Source organism: Hyperolius riggenbachi, chromosome 1 (genome assembly GCF_040937935.1).
Source record: "Hyperolius riggenbachi isolate aHypRig1 chromosome 1, aHypRig1.pri, whole genome shotgun sequence".
Taxonomy (NCBI): Eukaryota; Metazoa; Chordata; class Amphibia; order Anura; family Hyperoliidae; genus Hyperolius; species Hyperolius riggenbachi.
Window position 1 is genome coordinate 602,315,290 of NC_090646.1, and position 27,642 is coordinate 602,342,931.

Genomic DNA, 27,642 nt, shown 5'->3' on the forward strand with positions numbered 1-27,642 from the left:
CACAGAACTGTCATCTCCCAATTACAAGTGTGAATCACTCAGTGAGTCACACAATGCAGAAGACTTTTTTTTAGTGATGGGGTCCCCTCCTCTGATTAGACTACAGCACTATCTATAATCTCTCCCCTTCCTGATGATAGACACAGTGTGAACTAATTCCAGCAGAGGGACGCAGAGGGAGAACAAGAGGAGATCCCAGAAGGAGGTCTGCTGTAGGGGTTAAAAGAATAGGAAGCCCATATTGTCCCCTTGTGTGTCTGTTTTGTGTTTTTTTTAGCCAGCCTATACTGTAATCAGGCTCTAGCTGGCTGTCTGCAACATTTGTATAGTAGAAGGGGAGGAAAAAAGTCAGCAACAATCTCCAGGTGGAGCACTTCACTGCCAAAAAAACAGGCAGGGGCTCCCTGGTGGGGATTGGCTGAGGCTGTGTTAGACAGAATTTTTGTGAATATCCAAAAGCATGCTTGGTGGGCAAGCTCAGAGGAGCGAGGCGTTTAGCAGCAATTAGTAAGATTCAGATCAGTGGAAGGGACCAGTGATCCTCTGAGCAAGAGCTTTTTGCAGAAGGAATCCCCCCCACCCTTTCCCCTCCTGGGACCCCCCCTGTACTGCAGGGTTTCAGATGTCCACCGCTGCCTGACCCCTGCAAGTCGTCTGCCCACCAGAGACATCCCACCTTTGGATTGTAATCACTGACATTTCAACTCCAGCTCCCAACCTGTTTACAACAAGGCATTAGCAGCCCGTCTTCAAAGCCGACTGCTCATCTCCAGGCTGACAATTAGGATTTCTTTACAGCCGGGGAGAGAGCAGAAGGAGGGGGTAGACAAGGATTAGGACTTTTTTTTTTTTTTTTTGGAGGGGGGGAGTAGAACATGTCATTTTTTTCAGGCACTGCAGACTTTACCATGCTGGAAGACAGTTTGTAAGTGCACTGCTGGGAAAGTGGCTGAGCGCAGTAGAATCGGACAGGGAGCAGTGGAATTCCTCTAGGAGGCATCTATTGTGCGAGGAGAGCCAAAACCACCGGAGGCATCAGCGGTCCTGGAGTTGAGGGAAGTTCTCCTAACCTTGGAGTTGCGTGGATGTTCTTCTGAAGTTATGAGAGGTTCCTCGTTGCGGATGGTCCTCTGAGTGATGGATGTTGGTGCACTACTTTCTGCAGCAGAGAACATACCCCTGGAAACCCGTGGCCCCCAAAAGCCAGCTGTCCCCACACCGGATTTTATCCTTTCAGTATGTTTCTTTCCATGAGGCATCTTCTGAAGCCCTCAGCCTCAGTACAATGTGGAAATGGATACTGACACATGGTGCCCCAGGCTTGTCTCACCTGCCCCGCTCATGGCTGCTCTTGTTCTTGGTCTATGTGTTGTCTGTCACCTGCCATGAGGTCGCTGGTGGTGGTGGTGGTGGCAGCAGGGACTCGCTACGCTCTCCTGAGTTCTCCTCCAATTCTTCTTCTGGGAGACACGTGCGAAGCTATAACCACCTCCAAGGAGATGTGCGCTGCAGAAAACTCTTTTCCTTCCACAAATACTTCCTCAAGATCGATGACAATGGTCGGGTCAGTGGTACCAAGAAGGAAGACTGCCCTTACAGTGAGTACCCATGGCTGCGGTGTGAGCAGAGAAGGTGGGCGTCAGACTGATTCTGAAGCCCACTTTCAAGGAAGATATTTGGGAGTTTGTAAAGGCGATAGTAGATTTCTAGAGAGGTAGTCATCCTGAACAGGCTGTCCTCCACGGAACCTACTACAGGTGGCTTCTGGAGGCAGTAGCCTCAATAAGTGAAACTAATAGTATCTAAACTAGAGCGAAAATGGAGTTGTTCCCATTAGCTGTTTTTTTTAAAGTTTTTCTGTAAATCAACCTCATTTTATTTTGTTGTTATGGAAAATATATTTACTGGCTAGTGCGAAAATGGAGTTGTTCCCATTAGCTGTTTTTTGAAGTTTTTCTGTTTTTCTGTAAACCAACCTCATTTTATTTTGTTGTTATGGAAAATATATTTACTTTTGCTACAGGTTTCATTAAATATTGCCCAGTGCTGTTTTCTCTCAGTTTCTCTTTACAAAATAGGGTCAAAAAGGTTCAGCTAAGTAGACACCGTTGAGTAATAGTCATAAGGAAAGTATAAAATGCTCTGCAGAAATGTTTTTCTCAATGTGTGGAAAATTCACACATCTTTCATGGTATATCTGAGGGCATCTGAAGGCACTGAAAGGGTTATTAACCCTATGGGTGGTTAATGGGATGTCATAACACAGTGTCTACAGGCTCCTGGGACAGAGAGGCACCACCAGAGTCATAAACCAGGGCATGCAGACCTGTGAACTTTACAGGACATTGTAGTCACCAGTTCAGGCTAGGGTGACTTGTGGAGGTCCAGCTGCTGTGGGGCTACCATGTGCTACAAGTTCACGCATGTTTTCCTGTTTATTTTACTTCCATGCAACACTGACATATTACTTGGCACTTTATAAACTGCACAGAACCATTCACATCACTTGCTCTGTTCTTGAAAAAGAGCTTACAGTCTAATTTCCTTACCCCACTGCAGCAAGGACATTTACCATTCAGTTTAATTTTTGGGTGAAACCCCTTCAACCCATGGGGAGTCAGCAGCTAAACACTGTGCAGACTGTGCTGCTCTTGAATCAAGGACTTAAGGTAGCCATACACTATACAATATTTATACAGTATTCAATTAGATGTTATATTCAACAAGAACTTCTGATTGGGCAATAATGATGGTTGACCATGGCACCGTGGTTGTCCCGGGATTGTCCCACAGGCGACATCCCATGATCAACATAGGAATTTTTTTCACGATAGACCCTTGATCTTGGTCATAATATTGAATGGTAGGCGATTCGCACCATGGTTGAATTCTGTATGGGGGGGTTTAAGCTGGCCATACACGCACCGATTTTTCTGATCGGTCTTAACTGATTCAATTCAATCAAATTTGGCAGCAATCTGTTGCACCATTGTATCTGGTAATTCACTTTAGAACTCTTTTGTGCAGTTTATTGTACAAAAGTCTGATCTGACATGTTGGAAAATCTCCCTGCAATGGGGGAGGGGCAGGAACGGTGGGGGATCGATGGCTCATAGCATTGCACTGATTCAAGAAGTGAAATGCTTCCATATCATCGATGCTCAATAGATTTCTGCTGAAATCTATTGAAATTGGGTTTGCCATGTAGGATAGCAACCAATCACAATCCAATTCCAGTCAAATAAGGGGTCGATCGCTTACGCGTATTAGGCCATGAGCAACCCATTGGCCAGCTTTCATGTGTATAGCAGAAGAGGGTCAACATAGCTGCTTCAGTCATAGGGCCTGATGCAGTAACTAGTGATAATATTGCCGTGTGGAGACAATATTACTGGTACCACCGCCAGCAGTGTACCGCCAGTCACACTATTAGCACGACCCGTAGAACTCGAATAACGCGAACGTGTCTATGATATTTGCATAATGCAAGCTCGATTACCACGGGTCCTGCTAATAGCTCAACACATGGTAAAGCTGGCGGTAGTGCCGGTAATATTGCGTGTACTGTTTCCACATGGCAATATTACAGGTCATTATTGCATCACATCCATACTGACTTTAAGGCTAGGTTCACAGTAAAATGTGTTATAATGAGTGTGAACTGCAATGGAGACTGGACATAGACTTTAAAGTGAACCTGAGATGAGAAGCGTCTGGCGTTCCATACTTGCCGGAGGCTTCCTTAATCCCCGTTATGGCTGCTTGTCCCTCGCCCAATTGTCCCTGAAAGCCTGGCCAAGACATGCTACATTGTGCGTGTGCAGCTCAGGCCAGATGCACTCCTCCGCTGTGCTCCCATCCCTGGGAGCTTTTTGCGCTTCTCCAGTACTTATGCGCAGGTTCAGATCACTCCCAGGGACGGTAGCGCAGTGAGGGAGCGCGTCTGGCTGGGCCACGCATGCAGGACGGAGCGCAACTCTGCCAGGCTTTCAGGGACAATTGCGAGTGACTGACTAGCAGCCTTAACAGGGCTTAAGGCTGTATTCACAGTGGTCAGTTGCATAACGCACGTGTTATAATGACTGAGAACTGCAATGGAGACCTGCCATTGACTTTAATACAAAGCCTGCATGCAGCGAGTTAGAAAAATTCAATCCGTTACTGTGAACAGGCCCATAGAAATGTATGGGCAATAAGTTGACATGCAGAATTTTTCTGCAACGTAACTGAGCACTGTGAACCTAGCGTTAGGAAGCCCCAGGTAAGTATGGAACCTGAGACGCTTCTTGTCTCTGGTACACTTGAATGCAAAGCCTGCATGCAGCGAGTTAGAATAACATGATCAGTTACAACACAGTACTGTGAACAGGCCCATAGAATTGTATGGGCAGTGAGATGACATGCAGAATTAATCTGCAACCTAACTGAGCACTGTGAATTAGCCCAAATACGATAGAATTTGATCACTTGTAACTTTTTTTCTTTGGATTGTGGAAATGGCCCAAATCAAATACAAAGAAACATACAACATGCTACATGTTGGTGTCCCTGGTAGGAACTGACCTCACAACCCCTGCTCTGCAAAAATACTTTGCCAAAAGTTCTCTCTACAAACCTTCATATGTTCTTGCAGTTCCCCGGCATCTGGACTTTAGTTGGCTATGTATGGATCTTCTAAAACTCAATGGCTCTACTTATTTCAATCAAACGTTAATAAAACAATACTTGCAAGAGAATCTAGGGTTTCTACCTGCATGTTATGGGTTTTGGCAACCTGAAACTAAACAGTTCAATGAAAATAGGTTTTTTATACCCACAGCAACCAACAAGCATTCACATGATAATGACTCGATAAAATCCTTATTTGGTTGCCATGGGTTACTATACAGTTTAGCTCATTATCTTGTGAAATAAGACCAGGTTTTCTTTGCATGCTGTTTTAGTCATGACAGAGGTGATGAAATAGTGAAATTCAGAGGAACTGCAGAGCTTTCATATGTTTTTTTGCTGTTCTACACAGATATTTAGTCATGAGAGTCTTGAGAGAGGTGTTGGCATAGTGAAATTCAGAGGAGCTGCAGAGGTTTCATAGGAGCTGTTATACACAGCACCGAAACTTACCACACAAACTATTTGAAGAAGGGAATAACTCTTTTTAAAGTGAGCAGTGAGCTATTATTTCTGATTAAAGTGATCCTGGAACCGGCATTTGAAATAACCTTCAAAGCATGTGGAAAAACACAGGCTTAGTCATGTTCTTGGTATATATTGGACTGGTTTGAAGTGTTTGGGGCGTGTGCGTTTATTAATAATGTCACCTCTTAGCAAGTTGAGTGCTGTGACACTATTGCCAGTAGCTTGTTGTGTAACAACAGTCTGGAGCCCTGGGTGACTGTCCCCACTTGTCAGCCATCTGTCCCTTGCATAGTGGTGGTGACTTTTGTTTGTCACAGCCTTTACCAGTGAATTTAGGCAGGACTGGTTGTGAATGACCCGGAAAGTGTCAAAAATTGCACATCTTTTTCCCTAAAGCTGAGATGACCATGCAGTAAGCATGGCACAGAATAGGCTTGACGGGACGTGTAATGATAGAGAGTGATATAAAAGTGGTTGCTAGCTTCAGCAATGATTGCAAGTATATTTGACAGTATTTATGGAACCAACCTTTCTCTTTATTTTTCTTTCCTTTCTCTTCCTTTTTCTTGCATATGAGTCCTGGATTTAAATCTCGACTTTTCCTGTTCAGTAAGTCAGCACCTATTCAGTAAGGAGGCCTTGGGCTAGACTTGCTAACGCTGCTACTACCTACTGAGTGCGCCCTAGTGGCTACAGCTCAATCGCGTTGAGTCCACCAGGAGAAAAGGACAATATAAATGTTGTTTGTCTTGATTGTAGAGAAAAGGGTCACCATAATGTCAGTTTAACTCAGTAGAATGTTGCTGAAGCTGTCCTTGGAAAACATGGACTATTCTAAATGCATTTATTCATACTTTTGAATTGATTGTGGAACTGCACGTGTCACCTGCAAAGGACTAGCGACTTCAGTTTGACATCATTTTGTCATCTCTTTCAGCTCATCCTAATGTCAGATCCCAGGCAGTTTGGCTTTAGTTCAACTTAGCTGATCAGTTCGTCTTCAGTGTGACTTTGGTTCAACCGAGTAAAACATAACATAAACTGAAAGCAAACCGAGGTTAAGAATATCTCGTGTACACTAGCTGTTGTACTCAGCAGAGGATCAAGCCCACCAATGCATGTCTATAGGAAAGGAGAGAGAGAGCAGTGTATGTGTCAGAAATATGCCTAATTCCTTCTTAATGATCATATTTTTTGTATAGTGTTGCAATGTAGTGTACTGGTTAAGGGCTCTGGGTTTGAATCTCAGCTCTTCCTGTTCAGGAAGCTTGTACCTTTTCAGCAGGAAACCTTGGGCAATGCTTCCTTAACGGTGCTACTGCCTATAGAGCATGCCCTTAGTCCTAGTGGCTGCAGCTTTGGTGCATTGAGTCCGCCAGGAGAAAAGCACAATATAATTGTCCTGTGTGTCCTTTTTTTTTTTTTTTTACTAGGTACCTGTTTGTAGAAGTAAGACATTTTGAATCAGGATGGTACCATTTACTGGCTATCTTAGTGTGTTTGTAGAAGTGTGTTCTAAACGTTTACTCCTGTGCTTATGTGGATTCTTATTCAAGACCTTTAAAGGGAGCACATAAGATAAAACCTTCCAGTACTCTGCCAGCAGTAAATTAAAGTCTGATTGAACTTAGAATTAGAGTTTTGGTATGTTTCATCCAGTTTGTGTATGTAGCCTATTCCTATTTTCCCAGAAATACAGTTGGAATGAAATGTTCTCCAGCTTCCTAATGAGGGCGATCTTAGTCAAGTCACGCTTTGTCATCATCCGGTTGCTCATCTCGTTTCAATCTGTGGGGCTGATGTATTAAAGGAGTAATCGTCAGCCTAAACTGTGTTCCACATCGTAATGCCCGGATCTAAAGTATTCCATTTTGGTTTGGGAAGTCTGTGAGAACCTGGGGAAGTATGGAAGTTACTCATGTGGTTAAGAAACTCTAAAGTCTGCAATTGGGAAGAAATGGCAATGCCTGTGCTGCTTCAGAATGGATGTGTACTTTTTACATTTGACTATTAGGATTAGTGTGGTTGTGGCATTACCAAGTGCCACTTCCTACTCTTTCCTATGCTAAAGCCCTGAGCATCATGGCAGTATAGATGGACCATAGACATCAAAGAGTAGACACCATACACACTCTGACCACAAAAAGGGTGGCAGTTGACAGTCGGCACCAGGAAGCCCCTTAAGTTTTGCATAAACAGAAGCACTTAGTGTGGCGGAGACCACACATTTCCAGGCTGGCTTATCTGTGGAGAGAATGGTAGACTGCAACAATCAGAAAAAGGTTTTCAACTTTCTAAGATTTTCCCTGGATCTTACTGACAGAGGTCGTTTGAAGACCAACCATAAGTATAAAGCTGACTAACGATGGATCACAGTGATATCCTCCGGCAAGGAGCGTTCCCCGATCCATCTACCTGTCCGCAGGTACACACGACATCAAGCGATCATGGTACTTTGCGCGGGAGTCATCTGAGATCTTAAGAATCCAATCCGCCGTGACGGTCATTGTTGTCGTGCATCCCCAAACGCCATTCATATATTTGCGCCTGTAATTTGCTTGCTGCTCAAAAAGTTGTGGGTCCCAGGAAATATCACGTAGTGGGTACAGGCCTAAAGATTGACCTGGTCCACAACAAAGTGATTGCATGGCCAGTAGATTGAGGCCTTTTTGTCCTTTTCTACTCCCTGGTAGTAATTGCCCTGCAGTGTCTGATGGACTCCTAAGCCATGAGCTGATTGGCTGAAAGCTGTCTGGAGTTGTCATCTTGTATGTATGAGTATCTGAAGAAGTTAGATGTTTTGCATTGCTAAGACTGCTCATCCAATGTCTAACAAGGGCACTGTTTGCATGGTGTTTTCATGTTTTCAGTTCATACTTGCACGGAGATCCTTCAAAAATCATACTGGTGTGACCTAACTGGCCTTAAAGCCCTGGGTCTCCCTCTCATTTATTTTGCATATGACCGTAAATTTGCGTTCGTTTACGATGAACAAAATTTTGCACATTGCACATATCTTTACTGTTTACAATGAATCTATTGAAATATGGCTGGCAGGCTCTTCTAGTTCTATTTTCCGTTAAAATGTCAGTGCAGTTTTGTTGGACAGACAGCTATCCACAAACTTCCCCATCTCATCATTACCTACCCATTTTCGCTGTGATTAACTCTTTGTGTCCAGCCTTGCAGCTAAAACTCAGGAAAGTCTTATCATCCTGCCCCTGCTCAGTGCGTAATTAAATATTTAACCCTACTCACTGCCTATGGCTTTTTGAAAGGTTTAAGTGACGGAGCGGTGAAAAATAGTTTCTTACTGAAGGGGGAATGCAGAGTAAGGAGAGTTTATGCATGGCTTCTAAAAGCACGCTAGGGGATGCATGTGAAGGGTTAAATGCGATATTACACACTGTACTTGAAGGCAGTATGTGAGACAACAGAGCTGCAGTGCTGACCTCAAATAGTTAATCCCTCTCGGCACAGGGAGGAGACCGTCAGGGACAGTTTATAATCTCTATGCTAGTGAAGCAGCGTACACTCCTTGCGTGAAGGAGCTACAGGAACAAGCCAGCCAGCTCAAGGGAATATTTCCACTTTTTCCACCCCTAGGCCAACTTTCTTGTACCATCCTTTCAATGCACAGCTTCCTCTTTCACGTGTAACACAAATGTACAGCATCCTCTTTCTTTCATGGACAGGTCCCTTGGCAACTGACCACATTTGACCACATCTGACCACATTGCTTATTGGGTATGGGCCTTCACTCCTTTAGCCTTCCTAAAAAAAGCATGCAGGTTTGTGGTGGCCATACCCTTATCGATTTTTTCTGTCGATATCCAGCCATTTTAATCGCTCGGATCTAATCTACTAGAAATAGATGCCCCAAATGTTGCACAATCAACTGGTTTTCGGTTGAAATCCCACCCGATGGAAAATATTTATTGATTGGCAGTGGATTGGGTGTGGCAGCAGATCGACAGCCCATAGCGTTGCACTGCATCGAACAGTGCAGCGCTGGACTTAAATAGATTTTTATGCCTAGTGTGTGGATGGATTCGATCACTCTCTGATCAGATTGGATTTGAGAGGGATTTATCTGATGGTGAAATCTGTATGGCTACCTTATCTCTAATGAAATGTGCATGCTTGTAGAGTGATCACTGTTTAAAAGCAGCAGTGGAGCATTGTACCATGTTATCCATCAGTAAAAGAAAGTGTTTTTACCCTTAGCTAACAAGGTATTATACTCCACTGCTGCTACTGTGCTGAAAAATACCGCAAATTTCTGACACTGTTTAGAAGAAAGATGAGCTTTATTATTAATTATATAGCGCCAATTATATAGTGCTGTACAGATTGTATTGACTTAACTGTCCCTCAGAGCAGGGGCGTAACTAGAAATCACGGGGCCCCCCTGCGAAAATTTGGATGGGGCCCCCTCCGCCAACCTCCCCCGACGCAGTCATTAGAACAATTGTGCAGAGAATAGAAAGCTTTTTCTCTCTGTGCCCAGACTCCTCAAGCATCACTACAGTACACAGCACTTGGGGAGGAGTAGCGGTGAAGGAAGGACAGCAGCACTGTACACAAGACCCTGCTGAACACTGAATAGGGACTGCCTACAAATCTTTGTCTACAAAACTTTGTACGTTTTCTTATCAGTGGCTGAGCAGATGCAGTCATTAGAACAATTGTGCAGAGAGCAAGAAGCTTTTTCTCTCTGTGCCCAGACTCCTCAAGCATCACTACAGTACACAGCTCTTGAGGAGGGGTAGCGGTGAAGGAAGGACAGCAGCACTGTACACAAGACCCTGCTGAACACTGAATAGGGACTGCCTACAAATCTTTGTCTACAAAACTTTGTATGATTTCTTATCAGTGGCTGAGCAGATGGAGTCATTAGAAAAACTGTGCATAGAGCAAGTTTTTTCTATCCTTGTCCTTAGTTGTTAGTCTTTCAGGACAGGGCCCCCTGTGGCTTCTGGGCCCCCCTGCGGCTTCATCCCTTGCAGGGTCTATTGTTACGCCCATGCCTCAGAAGGGCTTACAATCTAATCCCTACCATAGTCATAGGTCTATGTATGTATCGTGTACTGTATGTATTGTAGTCTAGGGCCAATTTACATATCTGTATGTTTTTGGAGATGTAGGAGGAAACCTGATTGCCTGGAGGAAACCCACACAGAACATACAAACTCTGTGCACATAGTGCCCTGGCTGGGATCCCAGCAATGCAAGGTGTGCATGCTAACCACTATGCCACCGTGCTGCATTAAACTGTAAGCTTCTCAGGGACACAGACTGCTGTGAGTAATGAATACTTTTGCTGCTGGGCATTCACCTATTTGTAGTGCAGCGACAGACGAAGAGCTCTAATCCACCACTCATGTCAAATGGTACCCTATAGATAGAGGTAGAGCTTCTTATGCACTCTGTTTCCTTCTGCTGCATTATTGCATTGTAGTAAGGTCCCCTCAGTTTACCAGCTCAGTCAGCTGTCCCTAGCTGCAGCCAAAATTCGCCTGTCATCCCTGTCCCTTTATACTCCACAACAATGTCTCCATTTCATTCTGGAGGGTTTATTTGTCACTGTTCCATTTGTTTCTAAATACACAGGAGAAGACGGGAAGGGGGTGGGGGTAAAAAAAAAAAAAAGATTATACAGATCTAAAGGAGCAAATCTTCTGAGTCTGAGAATAATTATCCTTTATTATTTAAGGAGTGTATATAATCCCAAATGAAAAAGAGAAGAAAAAACAAAACAACCCCCCCCCCCCCCCCAAGAAAAAAAGCCCAAAACGTTGATTTGTGCTTAAAAGCGAATCTCTGGTTTTCATTAAGCCTCAGTGCTAGGCTATGGGATCATATAGTGTACTATGCAGGAACGTAACAGCTAGACAACAACAATAATGACTGCATCTCTGCTTCTTTGCCTTGTTTGGGTACATTTTAGCTCTGTTGAGAAGCGCAATCCCAGCTAACGTCCATAGGCTGATTATCGGAGAGTGGCCACATGCTGCGCCCCCTGATTGCTAGCCCTGTCCACGCAGCATGTCTGGGTGCATGGGGGGAATGGCAACTGTCATCCACATTATAGTCTCTGCTTATAATGGCCGCAGTGTGTTTTTTCATTACGTTATACCTTCTATGCGCACAGATCGACACTCATAAGGGAATCGTAAATCCGCCGCTACACAAAACCCCTATGGTTGTCTGGCATGGTGTGAGTGACCTAATGGGCTTAACCTCACTTGCTGGGCCTACCGCCATTCTCATCTGGGAGAATTGTATTTGAGGGTCTGGTTCTATCTTGTTAGGCTTTGGATGAATGTTATTAGTATTACTTTTCAGGTCTTTTTTAGCCGCGTCGTTCCAGTTGGTTCTCGAATGTTTTATAATTTGGAAAATTCGCAAAGTAAACAAAGGGAAAGACAGCGAGGCGGGACGTAAGAGCGACAAATCTAGGAGAGCTTTTAGTTTAAACCTCAAATTCAGACATAATTTCAAATAAGCATAAGCAGAGTATCCAAATGTTGAGTTTTTTCTGCAGGGAAAAAAAATGTTCTTAAAAAAAAAAAAAAAATGGTGACAGGTTTTGAAACAGCTCAGCTGCAGGAGGCTCTGAAGGTGCGAAGGTGTGGCTCTATTTGGGCATCAATAATCAGAATTCCTGACATCACACTAAAAATGTTCCAGGTGCTGCTACACTGACAGTCACTGTATGGCAGTATGTCAAAAAAATTTCAAATATGATATTTTGTTCACGAGAGTGTCAGTACTTCCTGCACTGGTGGTTGTCAAATGTAGCATCATGTATCATGCAGTCATCACATGCCATCCGCACTCCTCCCTCATTTGCATTACTGTTGCCCCACCCCTTTCCCACTGTGATCAGTAACTGCTATGGGAGCTGATAGCCTGGTCACTCTGTTTACTTTTGCATATCACATAAGCAGGAAATCAAGGAGGTGAGCTGACTGTAACTTTTTTGCTGCTGGATTACATTACATACTTAAACACCGTGTGTGTGTCTGAAGGATTTAAGTTCTTACCTGGAGATCCAAGACCGAATTCAGCAATCAGTTATTCCATGATTGGATCAGGAGGTAGTAGTTGACTTTGAACTTCACTGCTGCTGAAATCTGATGGGAAATCAGCTGAGCTGTAACCCTAAGCATTCGGTGCTTGATGTAGTAAAATAAACTTTTCAGCTATTTACACCATGTCCTCATTACTTCTATTCACTTGGTGAAATTTACCACGGTGCTTGATTGTGCTTTTCTCCGAGTAATTGTCCAGAATTATATGAATATTGATAAATTGGATTGATAGATGCAGGGTTGTGCAGTTGAAGTTGAGGAGTTGGAGCAATTTTTGGGTACCTGGAGTCGGAGTCGGTGGTTTCATAAACTGAGGAGTTGGAGTCGGATGAATTTTGTAACGGCTTCACAGCCCTGTGTAGATGTCTAGACAAGACATCCTATCCAGAATCTGATGGAACCATAGGGGTATATGCATTAAACTGCTATAATCAGAATAACATGTTTTTTAAGTATGAATTAAGTATTACCTCACAATCAGTAGAGTCTAATGTAAGACATTTCATGCAATGCAGTATGCTCTAGTTACCACACTTTAGTGAATTTGCCCCATTGACATGTCACACTGCCATAAGCTTTTTTTCCACTCCTGCTGTCAGTCAGATTGGGCAACTTTTATCTGATGTTAATCTACGATTGGCTGTATATGCACCTATTCCTTTCCAACAGTGATGGGAGGAGGAACATCTGCTTATCTTCAAGTGATTCAGCAGGTTCTAGACCTGGTTAGGGACAGGAAGTGGTGCATGCGTGGTTCATTACTTCCTGTCCTCTTAACAGTCAGGAAGCGGATGCTTCATGGAGATCATTATCACCCTAAAAGCATTCCCAAGTTTTGTTTATTTTACAATATGGAATATCTATCAGGAAAACTCAGCCCCATTTGGCATTGTCCCGACCACTTACCAGTTACGCAACATTAGAATTTTGGTGGAGATTTCTAACCAGTGGGCTTCCCAAAAGACGCACGCAGACACGCACGCACACACACGCATGCATGCACACACACACATGCACACACACGCACGCACACATACACACACACATACGCACACACATACACACGCATGCACGCACACACACACATACACACACGCACACGCACACACACACACACACACACACACACACACACACACACACACACACACACACACACACACACTGATACACACACACACACACACACGGTGGTTTAAGTTTAGGCATGGGGGGGGGGGCGGTTAGAGTAAGGCATTGGATGGGAGTGGGTTCTGTGTGTGAGTAGGGTTAGATTTAGCTGTAGTAAAATATTAGAAATATTTACAAATATTTTACTAACAAATATTACCACTGTAAACAGTAGAATATCCTCCTGATTCCTCCTCACTTGCTGACAGCTTCTTTCCCAGCATCTTCCACTAGTTCATCTGTAGAGAGCACTGAGCTGAAGTCAAGTTGTGGTGAAGCCTGTTGTCAATTAGTATGTTTCCTTTCTGGTCATTTCAGAGACATCATACTTAAAGGACCACTATAGCAGAAAAAGTAAGCAGGTCAAATCCGACAGATTTTAGGACTAGTCCATCTCCTCATGGGGGATCCTCAGGGGGTTTTCTTTCATTTCAAAAGCATTTCCTGAACAGCAGTTGCTAAGTCTAACAACCAAAATAGTAAGATACCAGCCAGCCGCCCTGCTTTTGAGAACAAAGAAAACCCTGTGTAGTAAACTTCCCTGCATGCTCTTTTGGAAAGTTCATGTTGTACTTCTAGCATAAATGGGTTCATTATTTTTATTCCTAATTCTGCCTTTAACAGACATGTTAACGCAGTTCATAAAATTATCCACATTTTTGCCTTTGAATAAGCTTACAGCCTAATGTCTGAATAATTATTATTGTTATTATTTCTACTGTCCCAGCACATTGTGCAGCATTGAGAATTGTGCTTCAGGGTAATAAATGATAAACTTAAAAATTAAATAGATGGTACTGACTATAAGCGCAGTCAGTGCACTTAATAGGGTTGCGTTTAGTTTTATTAACTGATTGTCACAGGGGCGTAGCAATAGGGGGTGCAGAGGTAGCGACCGCATCGGGGCCCTTGGGCTAGAGGGGCCCCGAGGAGCCCTCCCTAAACTGTAGTATTAGCTCTCTGTTGGTCCTGTGCTCATAATAATCACTTCTATAGACTTTGAATGGTAGTAATCATTAACAAACTGTTCCCCATCCCCTTCTTGCACCTCTGACACTGTAGTTGCCATTGGCAGGTTTTGGTGCCCCGTATCAATTGTTATGTATAGAGTGCTTGGGGGGCCCATTGTAAAACTTGCATCAGGGCCCACAGCTACTTAGCTACGCCACTGGATTGGACCCTTTAAAGTGAACTATTTCTTGAAAGAATGTCAGGGTCATATCATTTTCATCTTATCTTAAAATGTATTAGTATTAGTTATTCGATTTGTAGAGCGCAGTGGGGCAGCAATAGGTGTTGCGGAGGTCTCGACCACATCAAGACCTCCCATGGTCTAGCACCATATAAAATAAATGGGATACAGTTGGGAACATCAAACTTGGAGAAGGACTTAGGAGTACTCATCGACAACAAGTTAAATAATCGTACTCAATGCCAAGCCGCTGCAGCTAAAGCGAACAAAATTTTGGGATGCATTAAAAGGGAAATAAAAACTCGAGATGCTAGCATAATATTGCCCCTGTTTAACTCTCTAGTAAGGCCACATTTGGAATATGGAATTCAGTTCTGGGCACCACATTACAAAAAAGATATTGCAGTTTTAGAGCAGGTGCAGAGACGAGCTACAAAATTGATACGTGGGATGGAAGGTCTCGCTTACCAAGAAAGGTTAGATAAACTGGGTTTATTTAGTCTAGAGAAAAGACGCCTTAGAGGAGATCTAATTAACATGTATAAATACATTAGAGGGCAATATAATAGCTTGGCGGATGAGCTTTTTGTCCCTAGGCCTTCTCAAAGGACTAGAGGACATGAGCTGCGCATGGAGGAAAAACGTTTTAGCCATTTATTTAGGAAAGGGTTCTTTACAGTAAGAGTGGTTAAGATGTGGAATGCATTGCCACAGGAAGTCGTTATGGCAAACTCTATACCTGCATTTAAAGGGGGCTTAGATGCTTTCCTTGCGTTGAAAGACATCCATGGCTACAATTACTAGGTTATGCCTAATGATGTTGATCCAGGGATTTTATCTGATTGCCATCTGGAGTCAGGAAGGAATTTTTCCCATTTGGGGCTAATTGGACCATGCCTGGTAGGGTTTTTTTCGCCTTCCTCTGGATCAACAGGGGTATGTGGGGGACGGGCTGGAGTTGTACTTTGTACTGGTTGAACTCGATGGACGTATGTCTTTTTTCAGCCAAAATAACTATATGTAACTATCTGAAGTATTAGTTCTTTATTGGTCATGTGCTTGTAATGATCACTTCTATAGATACTTTGAATGATAATAATCATTAACAAACTGTTTCCCATCCCCTTCTTGCGCATCTGACACTGTGGTTGTCCGTGGCAGGTTTTAGTGCATCATATGTATAGAGTGCTTTGGGAGTCCCAATGTAAAACTCACTCTGGGGCTCCTTAGCTAGGCCACTGGTAGAGCGTCAACATATTTATGCAGCCCTGTACAATGGATAGGGTTACCGATGATGATAAATATGGTTGACATACAGCATGGGTTTTCCAAGGCAACAAGTAACAGGATACAAGATGCCGGATCATGCGTTGGAGTAGAGTTTACAGAGACCGAGTGAATCAAGTTCATGTCAATCTGTGGGAAGGGTGAACGATGATGAGGGTGCAGGATCAAGTAGTATCTACTAGGAAGAGGGGGACACTGCCAAAGGCTTAAAGAGACTCCGTAACAAAAATTGCATCCTGTTTTTTATCATCCTACAAGTTCCAAAAGCTATTCTAATGTGTTCTGGCTTACTGCAGCAAGTTTTACTATCACCATCTCTGTAATAAATCAATGTATCTCTCTCTTGTCAGACTTGTCAGCCTGTGTCTGGAAGGCTGCCAAGTTCTTCAGTGTTGTGGTTCTGCTATGAACTCCCCCTTTCAGGCCCCTCTCTGCACACTGCCTGTGTGTTATTTAGATTAGGGCAGCTTCTCTCTTCTCTCTTATCTTTTACAAGCTGGATAAATCCTCCTCTGAGCTGGCTGGGCTTTCACATACTGAGGAATTACATACAGGCAGAGCTGTCTGCACTCTGCAGGAAGAAACAGCCTGACACTTCAGTGGAAGATAGCTGCAGGGGGAAAGAAACACACAAATGATCTCTTGAGATTCAGAAGTAAGGCTGTATACAACCTGCTTGTGTATGAATGTATTTTCTATGTGGGAACATACTGTACATCAACCTACTTCCTGTTTTGGTGGCCATTTTGTTTGTTTATAAACAAACTTTTAAAAACTGTTTTTAACCACTTTTAATGCGGCGAGGAGCGGCGAAATTGTGACAGAAGGTAATAGGAGATGTCCCCTAACGCACTGGTATGTTTACTTTTGTGAGATTTTAACAATACAGATTCTCTTTAAGGCCTATATACATGGCTGACTTTAGTCGGCTCAAGCGGCTAATAATGGCCTCCTCAGCTGATAATCATGCATGTGTACGGCTGCTCCCAACCCTCAACCCATGAGCGATCAGTCCGGTGGATCTACTCACCGACACCGATCCCCCACCAATCCTATTGCTCGTGCCGCTCCTGCGCCCACTGCGTGTCGTCACACACTCGTCGTCAGGGCTGTGGAGTCGGAGCAATTTTGGGTACCTGGAGTCGGAGTCTGTGGTTTCAATAAACTGAGGAGTAGGAGTCAGATGATTTTTGAACCAAATCCATAGCCTTTGTAAAAATTAGACTAAGGAGTCAGAGTCGTAGAGTCGGTAGTGTCATAAACTGAGGAGTCGGAGTCGGATGATTTTTGTACTGACTCCACAGCCCTGCTCGTCATCCCTCCATCTATCTAAAAGGCAGGGCTAGCGACACATTAGGTAAGGGTTTCACCGGAGGTGCTTGGCAAAGAGAGTTAGGGCATTGGCGCGAAATTAATCACTCGTTAGCATATTTCAAGCATTGCAAAGAGATTGTCTCCTGATTAACTGTGATATTACATATTACTTGAGGCTGAACTGCCTTGTAAGTGTGCAGTTCGGCCTCCCATGTGAAAGAGACCCGACTCATAACAAAAGGTTTTGTGCATCAGAGGCAAAGGATGTCAGAGAAATAACCCAGAAGGAATACCATGCTACACATGAAAAAATGCAAATGTTCCTTATAGATGGTGTTTGGAGATTGAATCCCAGTGCTACAAGCAGGGCTGTGGAGTCAGATGATTTTTGTACCCACTCCATAGCCCTGCAAGGGCTGTGGAGTCAGGAGTCGGAACAATTTTTGGGTGCCTGGAGTCGGAGTCAGTGGTTTCATAAACTGAGGAGTCTGAGTTGGAGTCGGATGATTTTTGTACTGATTCCACAGCCCGGGCCACAAGTCCAGAATTTAGTGAAGCCCCCATGGTTTTGCAGATTCAAGTTGAAAATTATCTATCCAACCATCTAATCAGCTAAAAAAACGAACCGTGTATTTCCAGCATAACATCTAGGAGACCGGTAACCAGGATAAAATATTTATATCAGAATGTGGTTCCCATGTCTGTGATCCGCTGTAGTTTCTATTAGATGTTTGAAATGTGCAAGTTTTGGTGTTGAATCATGTTCCTATATGTTCTCAGTGATCATTTTTAAAGATCCAACCTCTGCACACTTGTTATGTGCATTTAATATTAACTGTGCATCAAAGGTTTTGGAAAATACATAATTTTTTTCCCAGATAAAAAAGCCTCAGCGACTGACAGCTGCTTGCTCACACCCAGTCAGCCTGAGATGCGCTGGCATGTAGGGAGAGAGTCATTGGTCTGGCAGCTGAAGCCATGTCCTCCTTTGTAACTGACAGCCTATCATGGGGCTTGGCTTCAGAGTGAGGAAGAGTAGGGGCAGGAGCGATTGCTGGTTAACCAGCCCCATGCGCACGGATCGCTCCCACGCCGCCGTCCTCAGTCTTCTCCCTCTTCGGTACCGGGTCCCGTAACTTCAGCCAGTCGCGGCCAGTCTGTGTAAAAGAAGTGCGCCCACCACGCATTCCCTCCAGCAGGTGGGACCCGATACCGAAGAGGTAGAAGACTAAGGACAGTGGCGTGGGAACAATCCGTGCGTATGGGGTTGGAGGAAGCCCCAGGTATGTATAAAACTTTTATATTTGCTCAGCTTTGGTTTCCTACCTTGGCGTTATGATTCTTTCTGGATTTTAGGGTCTAAAAGCGGTGCAAATTTTTTGCACCCTTTCAGACCCTAAAACTTGGAAAAACATCCTGTCGGGGAGATCTGGCTATATTATCCATTCAGTATATTCACTCAGTTTACCCTTCTACTACATAGAGATGGGAGGGAAGAGGGAGACCTGGCTGCCTGTACTAGAGGGAAGAGTCAGTGGGCTACCTATACTGGAGGGAGGGGGGGGGTGTCATCTGGCTACCTATACTGGAGGGAGGGGGATGGGTCATCTGGCTACCTATACTGGAGGGAGGGGGATGGGTCATCTGGCTACCTATACTGGAGGGAGGGGGGTGGGTCATCTGGCTACCTATACTGGAGGGAGGGGGATGGGTCATCTGGCTACCTATACTGGAGGGAGGGGGGTGGGTCATCTGGCTACCTATACTGGAGGGAGGGGGATGGGTCATCTGGCTACCTATACTGGAGGGAGGGGGGTGGGTCATCTGGCTACCTATACTGGAGGGAGGGGGATGGGTCATCTGGCTATCTATACTGAAGTGGCCTTGGGCGGTAAGGAGTACAAATCTGGTGGGCTTAATTCTTCCAGTATCTTCTGCAAAAGTGATTAATAAGGGTTATACTGTTTTAGAGCAGATAGAGGAAGTTCTCAGTTCGGTTCCACTTTAAACATAAACAATAAAGTCCCTGCTTCCTGTCTGGACAGAAAGTGATGTAAAATGTGGACACCAGACAGAAATACAAATCCATTAGAGCTTCTAAGAGGCTCACAGATAGTAAAACGTGGCCTGTCTCAGCATTTTGTGACACAAAGTATATTAAAGGTTTTAATATTCTGATATGACTTCAGTGACTATAGGAGTAGCAGAATGTTAACCTAATTCCAATTATAGTGATCCTTAAAGTGAACCTGAACTGAGTAAAATTATTTAAAATAAGCACATGATGTAGCTGCAAATGAATATTACATACTTACCTCCCTTTCAGTTCCTCTCAGAAGCTCACCATTTTATTCTTACAGTGATCCCTTCCAGTTCTGACAATGTTTTGTCAGAACTGAACTATACCAGTTGCTGTCAGTTATATATTAGCTTCTGTCAGTTACAACTGAATGTGCAAGGTAATGTCCATGTTTCCCTATGGCTCAAGTGGGCGATATTACAGTTTAACGGTGTGCAGACCAGGAAGCTGTTATGGGGTAAAAAACATTTTTTTTAAATGGAGGACAGAGAATTCTATTGATCACAGTGGACAAACAAGACGCAGGAGAGGAGAAAGGGGTTGATGAGTAGACTACACTGGAGGTAAGTATGAGGTGTTTATGTTTATTTTGACTTTTAATTTTTAGTTCAGGTTCTCTTTAAGGAATATCTGAACTGAGAGGGATATGGAGGCTGTCATATTTCTTCCCTTATAAATTGCCCGGCAGTCCTGCTGATCTCTTTGGCTGCAGTAGTATCTGGTTCACACACCCGAAGCAAGCATTCAGCTTGCAACTGAAGTCCGACTAGATTAAGTCAGACTTCATTCAGAAACATCTGATCTGCATATGCTTGTTCAGGGTATATGGCTGAAGTATTAGAGGCAGAGGAGCAGCAGGACAGCCAGGCAACTGTTATTGTTTAAAAAGAAATAAATATGGCAGCAGCCTCCATATCCCTCTCAGTTTAGGTGACCTTTATGATTAATGAGAGATATGGAGGCTGACATATTCATTTACTTTTAAACAATACCAGTTACCTGGCTGTCCAGCTGCTCCTCTGCCTGTAATACTTTTATCCATAAACCCTGAACAAGCATGCAGCATATCAGAGGTTTCTGACATTACTGTCAGATCTAACAAAAATTAGCTTCATGCTTGTTTCTGGTGTTATTCAGACACTACTGTAGCCAAATAGACCAGCAGGGCTGACAGGCAACTGGTATTGTATAAAAGGAAATAAATATGGCACCCTCCATATTCTTCTCACTACAGTTGTCCTTTAAGTGTGGAGTTTCCCTTTAAAGAGACACTGAAGCGAAAAAAAAAATGATGATATTATGATTTGTATGTGTAGCACAGCTAAGAAATAAAACATTAAGATCAGATACATCAGTGTAATGCTGGGAATACACGATGCGTTTTTGCGTTCGTTTTTGCCGTCGTTTTCGCTTTCGATAGATTCTACTCTCGATTCACTGCTCGATTCCCCTCTCGATTCCTTATCTTTTCTTATCAATTACATTCACTTGAATGAGGAGAATCGAAACGAAAGTAGAATCGACCAGATCCGACAGGTTGGAATTTATCTATCGAACCCATCTATCTAAAGTAAAAACTTAACGTGTATTCCCAGCATAATTGTTTCCAGTACAGGAAGAGTTGAGAAACTCCAGTTGTTATCTCTATGCAAACAAGCCATTAAGCTCTCCGACTAAGTTAGTCATGGAGAGAGCTGTTATCTGACTTTTATTATCTCAACTGTTCCTGGACTATTTACTTTTTCTCTGCCAGAGGAGAGGTCATTAGCTCACAGACTGCTCTGAAAGACTCATTTTGAATGCTGAGTGTTGTGTAATCTGCACATATTATAGAATGATGCAATGTTAGAAAATACACTATATACCTAAAAATAAAAGTATGAGAATATTTTCTTTGCTGCTAATCTTCTAGTAATTATTCATAGTACACAACCAATTCACTATATCATATTTTTTTTTTCGCTTCAGTGTCTCTTTAAGAACAGCAAGGTTTTATTGACTCTTTGGGCTATAGTGTGAGTGTTTGTATTTACTGTGTGTTGTTTGTTACATCAGTGGAATAGGACCTCACACAGCTTGCTCTTTTTTTTTTTTTTTCATTTTTTTCTTTTATACTTTTATAAACTTTTGATACTTTCTAAGAGAAAACAAGCAGTGACTTTGTTTATTGTTTCACATTAGTGATTCATTTTGTTGTTATGTTTCTCTGCAGCAGGAAGGCCGGAGAGAAAAAAAAGTTGTTTTTTAAACAGCCTGGAAGTTGAATTGCCGCTGCTAAAGTTACAGTGTAGCGTGCATGGAGTCCTGGGCTGGTTTTGTTTGTAGCTTCTGTGACCTGAAAGCAAGTTATTATGATACATCATTGTGGTAATTGTGTTGTGGTCCTGCACATGCAGTGTTTCCTTACTCTTTAATCAAGTCAATAAACCCAGGCTGCTTTGATGTTGTCACTGTCCTGCTACCGTTCCCCATTTGTTAATCCCAGCAGACATTGAGTGTAGCAGTTACACCTCTTGTTTGCTGTGTCTCAGCATCCCAGGCCCAGCCTTTGATAGGGTAACATCTCTCTACACGTCTCTCTCACTTTTAAGTTAGCTGCAGTCAGTGGGCGGATCCCTCCCCCGAGTCCCAGGATCAGCCGCACTTTAATCTCCTGTCTTATTTTGACATTGTCAAGACACCTATGCTTTATTGCTATATCAATATTTACTGTTATATTGCTAATGTTATTATTATTATTATTATTATTAATATTATCAGGGCCTTCCTATTATTAAGTAACAAAAATCAAATCCTGAATGCTGCACAGCATTACTGCACATCCATTTAAAGAGGAACTCCAGCCTAAACAAACATACTGTCATTAAGTTACAATAGTTATGTTAATTAAAATAGATAGGTAATATAATCTCTTACCCACACTGTTTTAAAAGAACAGGCAAATGTTTGTGATTTCATGAGGGCAGCCATCTTTTTGGTTGAAAGGAGGTGACATGGAGCATGAGACACAGTTCCAACTGTCCTGTGTCCTGATCACCCCTCCCAGTTGCTAGGCAACGTGAATAACAACATAGGAAATCCCATCATGCTCTGCACAGCATCAGGGAAAAAAACCCTGGGCTTTTTTTCTTTGATGGGTGGAGCTTAGCTAAAAATGCAGCTAAAAATGATGCTTTGGTAAGAAAAACAAAGTTCCGTTGCTGTGAAACTGTTAAAGAAACACCAAGACTTTTCAGTTCTGCTGAGTAGATTTTTAGTTCGGAGGTTCACTTTAAACTGTAGGTTTTTGTTTTTTGTGTGTGTGTGGGGGGGGGGGGGGGGGGGGCGGATAATAGGAGAACTCACAGCACTCAGTAAAGAGAAAGCAAGTAGTAGTAGTTAGAGGACAACTGAGCAACTGAAGCGAGAGGGATATGGAGTCTGCCATATTCATTCCCTTTTAAACTATACCAGTTGCCTGGCTGTCCTGCTGATCCTCTGCCTCTAATGCCATAGCCCCTGAACAAGCATGCGTAGCCCCTGAACAAGCATGCAGCAAATCAGGGGTTTCTGACATTATTGGCAGATCTGACCAGATTTGCTGCGTGCTTGTTTCTGGAGCGGTATATATTTACCCACCGCGATCCAGCGCAGGTGCAGTTGCAGCTTACCAATCGGGCTCAGGCGGAAACAGCCGAGTACAATCAGGTCTGCTCTGCTGCGCAGGTGACTCGTGTCGGCATAGTAGAGCGGACCCAATTGGGATCGGCTATTTCCACCTGAACCTGATCAGAAAGCCGCAACTGCGCCTGCACTGGGGGCGGGGATGGTAAATATTGCAGTGCGCCTGCACCACAGCCGTCATCCTTGTTGGCTGTGGTCTCTGGGGAGCCAGATCTGGTTCCCTGAGGTATAAAAGCATGGGGGTAGCCTCATTAGGATCCAGAGGCGTCCACCTCCCAAGATGAGTATCCCCAGGTGTTATTTTACTTACAGATTCTCTTTAAAAGGAAATAAATATGGCAGCCTCGATATTCTTCTCACTTCAGTTGCCGTTTAACTTTTAAAAAAATGTTGGGTTGAATAATTTACTGCATTCTACTTTATGTCACTACAGTGCCTCTTTAAGAATTCCTGAACGTACCTCCTTTCCACGTGATCCGCTCTCTCTCTACAATTTGATGAAAACATTTTGTACATCCCTGGAATTACTCATTTACGGTTAACAGTCAGTTAATGGTTTATTTTTCCCCCCAAACATCTTGCGAGTTGTACACGCGTGCCTGCGTGTGTGTTCTCCATGAATCTAATATATATTTACAGGTCCATTTAATCCCAGCCTTCCTTTCGGGGCTTTAGAACGCTGCGCGGTAAATTCTAACGGCACCAAATGAATGACGCGGCCGCGCAGGTCTGACATTCAGCCGCATACCTATGGAGGAAGTCAGACTTGAATGATATTCATTACCATAATTGTCTAAACAACCTTGGGGTAATTAGTGACAGGGAATCACATCGGCAACCTCGAAAAAGCCCGGAGATCAAAGAGCGCGCTAACGATTTACGTTTTTCTTCAGAATGTCAGCAAAGTTACTTTTACTCCAGATTTAAAGGGAAGAAAAAAGGATTAACTGAAGCACACCATTTTGGTCTAATTTGTCTTTAACGAACATCTGTGCCGGGAGAACGGGCAGCGGCTGGAAAAGTATAGGTTTCGGAGGACTTAATTTCGCATTTGGATGTGCAATCAGAACCTCGGCCATTACTTGCAGCTGGGCTCACTCCACGCAAGTTCATGGTGTCATTAAGATATTGTCTAAATGCTTCCTAATTGCGTGGGAACGGGATCTTGCCGTGCCCACAGGCTACTACGTCGGCCCACCAAATGGTAAATTGCAGCCAATTAACTGTAGGAACTGTAGCAACTGAGGGATGTATTTGATTCTGTACTAACACCTGATTTTTTGCTGTTATCTTAAAGTAAACCTGAACTGAGTAATATTATTTAAAATGAACACAAGATGTACCTGCAAATGAATATTACGTACTTACCTGGCCTACATTTCTCAGAAGCTCACCATTTTCTTCTAACAAAGGTTCCTTCCAGTTCTGACAAGATTTTTTCAGAACTGAAATATATCAGTTGCTGACAGTTGTATATCAGTTGTTGTCAGTTATGACTGAAAGGACAACTGATAAGCAAGGTAATGTCCATGTTTCCCTATGTCTCAAGTGGGCGATGGTACAGTTTAACAGCGTGCTGGCCTGGAAACTGTTATGGGGTCTTCGACATTTGTAAAATGGAGGATAGAGAATTACATTGATCACAGTGGACAAACAGGACATGGTAGAGGAGAAAAAGATTGAAAAAAGAACAGACTACACAGGATGAAAGTATGACATGTGTATGTTTATTTTTACTTTTAATTTTCAGTTCAGGTTTGCTTTAAAGGACAACCGAGATGACATGTGACATAATGAGATAGACATGTGTATGTACAGTGCCTAGCACACAAATAAGTATGCTGTGTTCCTTTTTTACTTTCTCTGGCTGAAAGAGTTAAACATCAGGTATGCAAGTGACAGTTTCTATCCGGGTCGGACTGGGTCAGGCTATAGCATAACCCTCACTAATAAGTAATTACAGCCATAAAATACTTTCCTGTCAGTAAAGGGCTTCTGAGAGCAGGAAAGAGATAAAAAGGGTCAATCATTTATAGATTTGCGCTTTAGCATACTTAAACAAGGTGTTATTGAACAGAGACAATGAAACAGTAAAAACTAGATTTAAATATAAAATAAAACTGTGGGATATCTAAAAAAAAGTCATTTTAGGAGAAGGAGGATAGATACAATTGTTTTTCTCATCAGTTTATTTTCACCTCGGATGTCCTTTAAGCTTCCCACTCCAAAATAGTAAATAGAGGAGAATGCCAGTAAAAAATTATTTTTGTTAACAAGCAGTCAAAGTAAACAAAGTAACCCTATTGAAAACAACATCTATTTTTTAAGACCTGTAAGCAATTTGAGATGTTATTGTCTGAATCAATCTTTACAGATCATTTTATATTGCATTTTTGAATGATTGTTGTATGAACATGCTGTTTGGCTCCATGTTCAGCTATATGGAGAGGAAAGGAGATCACATGCAGTAGCGTGTTGCCATGACCTGTGGCAGTGCTCGGCAACAGTGATCGGCCATGATGTTCCAGCATGTCAGCTCACTAATAAGTTGTCTGATTTGATACAGAGCGAGGCAGTGGAAGAAGCATGCATTGCCGGTCAGTGGAGCTAGCCCCACATCCTCCTTACTCCTCTCTTTAGCTGCACCATACAGTGTAGCTCTTTCTGATGCACATCACATGACATGCAGAGGCGGGAACCACAAGGAGCTACACTGTATGGCACGACTGAAGAGAGCATTGAAGAGGATGTGTGAAGCCAAATTCTGCTTGGTCAGGGGGAAGGGGGAGGGCACAATTTTTATGGCTTGGGGGTAGGGTTGTGCAAGGGGCCCAACCAGCTTAGTTTTGCTGAGGGGGGGGGGGGTGCCAGGCGAAGTGGGGGTGTTGGGGCACAGCGCACAGCACCAAAACTAGGCGCCACTGTAGCAGTAATGTTATGCCGCGTGGGGCTGGTAAAGCTAATTCAGGGCTCCTGCAAATTGCCGGACCCAATATTACATCTCCCTCTTGCGGCGACTCGGAGGGGGAATAGTATTTTACGGCACCGAGGATTGAGCAGCAGGGTGAGCCGTCATTTGAATCACCCTGCGCCCAGCTCACCAGCGGCATACATACACGTACACCCGCCAGATCCTTGTTTCGGTCCTGTCCATGGTCACAGTGTACTTCTGTAATCTCTGCAGAAATAGCAGCTCTTTTCAGATTTATGACATTTTCTAATTGACAGAACAACATTCTTGATTTGACAAGTGAAGAACATAAAATAAAAAAAAAGCAGCGACAGCTCGTCGCCGGATCCCTCTGTGCAACAGCCGTACAGATGCGTCGGAAGCTGTCGCCGAAGGTTCCTCCCCCCGCCGGAAGCTCCGTCCAGGGTAAGTGGGTTACTGTCGCTAGTCCGCATACACACGGCGGACTAGCGACAGTTGCGACGAAGTTGCAGTGACAGCTGTTGCAGGTGATTAGCCGTGCCAATCGCCTGGCGACAGCTCCGACGGTTCGGGGCGCGCGTCATACACACGGGCGACCTGTCACCGCAACACCATGTGCCACGTGGTTGCGGCGACAGCCGTAGCCTGTGTGTATGAGCCTTTACATACTACGGTTGCAAGTCCTGCACAGATCACCACTTTAAAAACTAGCAAGAAGTAATAGTCATGGCTGGTGAATCACTGCTCCATTCAATGATGAAAGCGCTAATCAGCCCCATAATTATCATTATGCATCTATACCGCACTGACATTTTCCACAGCGCTCTACATAGTCATTTCATGAGCGAGGAGCTCACAATCTGCCATAGTCAGTCTAATGCCCAGAACAAATTGAATATGGATAACATATAAAATGTACATTTCTCCCAGAGTAAAATGCTCTATAAATGACTTTTTTTCCCATGTTACCGTCATTTACAGTAAGTAGTGGAAATCTGACAGATGTTGGACTAGTTCATCTCCCCACGGGGATTCTCAATACTACCTTTATTCTTTCCAAAAATCTCTTCCTGGAAACGGGGATGTAACTGGGGGAAGCAGGCAGGTGTAGTCAGGGCCGGGCCGAGGCAGAGGCAAGAGAGGCTCCAGCCTCAGGGTGCAGTGTAGGAGGAGGCGCACAATACACTCAGCTATCATTCCCTTATTGTGTTTGAAGCAGAGAGAAAGGGGATACATGGCAGTGACTGCAAGCCAGATAACTAGAGATTAAGGTGTTGGGGGCCCTGGGGCGTCTCATAGCAATCAGTGTGTGACGGCTGGGGTGGGAGGGATGGAGGGGCGCACTCTGGTGTCTTAGCCTTGGGTGCTGGAGGACCTTGTCCCTGCTCTGGATGTAGTAGAGGACCAACTACTAATCATCTTTTTTCTGATGCTCCAGACCAGGTGTTTTTGTGGCCACACATGTTATGGGGGGGGGGGGGATCCTGTGAGGGTCACCAAGAAGAGGCAAAGGAAGGGATATGAACATTAAAGAGACTCTGTAACATCAAAAAGATCCCCTGGGGGGTACTCACCTCGGGTGGGGGAAGCCTCCGGATCCTAATGAGGCTTCCCACGCCGTCCTCTGTCCCACGGGGGTCTCTCCGCAGCCCTCCGAACAGCCGGCGACTGTGCCGACTGTCAGTTCAATATTTACCTTTGCTGGCTCCAGCGGGGGCGCTGTGGCGGCTTTCGGCACGGAAATAGACGGAAATACCCGATCTCCGTCGGG

General features: G+C 43.8%; 1 protein-coding gene across 1 annotated transcript in view; it reads left to right on the forward strand.

The window, feature by feature from the left end:
• The first annotated feature begins 492 nt into the window (after nt 1–492).
• FGF10 (fibroblast growth factor 10) overlaps nt 493–27,642 on the forward strand; it is a 153,936-nt gene continuing 126,786 nt past the window's right edge. The window contains exon 1 of the mRNA XM_068249587.1: nt 493–1,598. Within this exon, the coding sequence (XP_068105688.1) occupies nt 1,142–1,598 (457 nt within the window). The 5' untranslated portion in view covers nt 493–1,141. The remainder of the gene's footprint in view (nt 1,599–27,642) is intronic.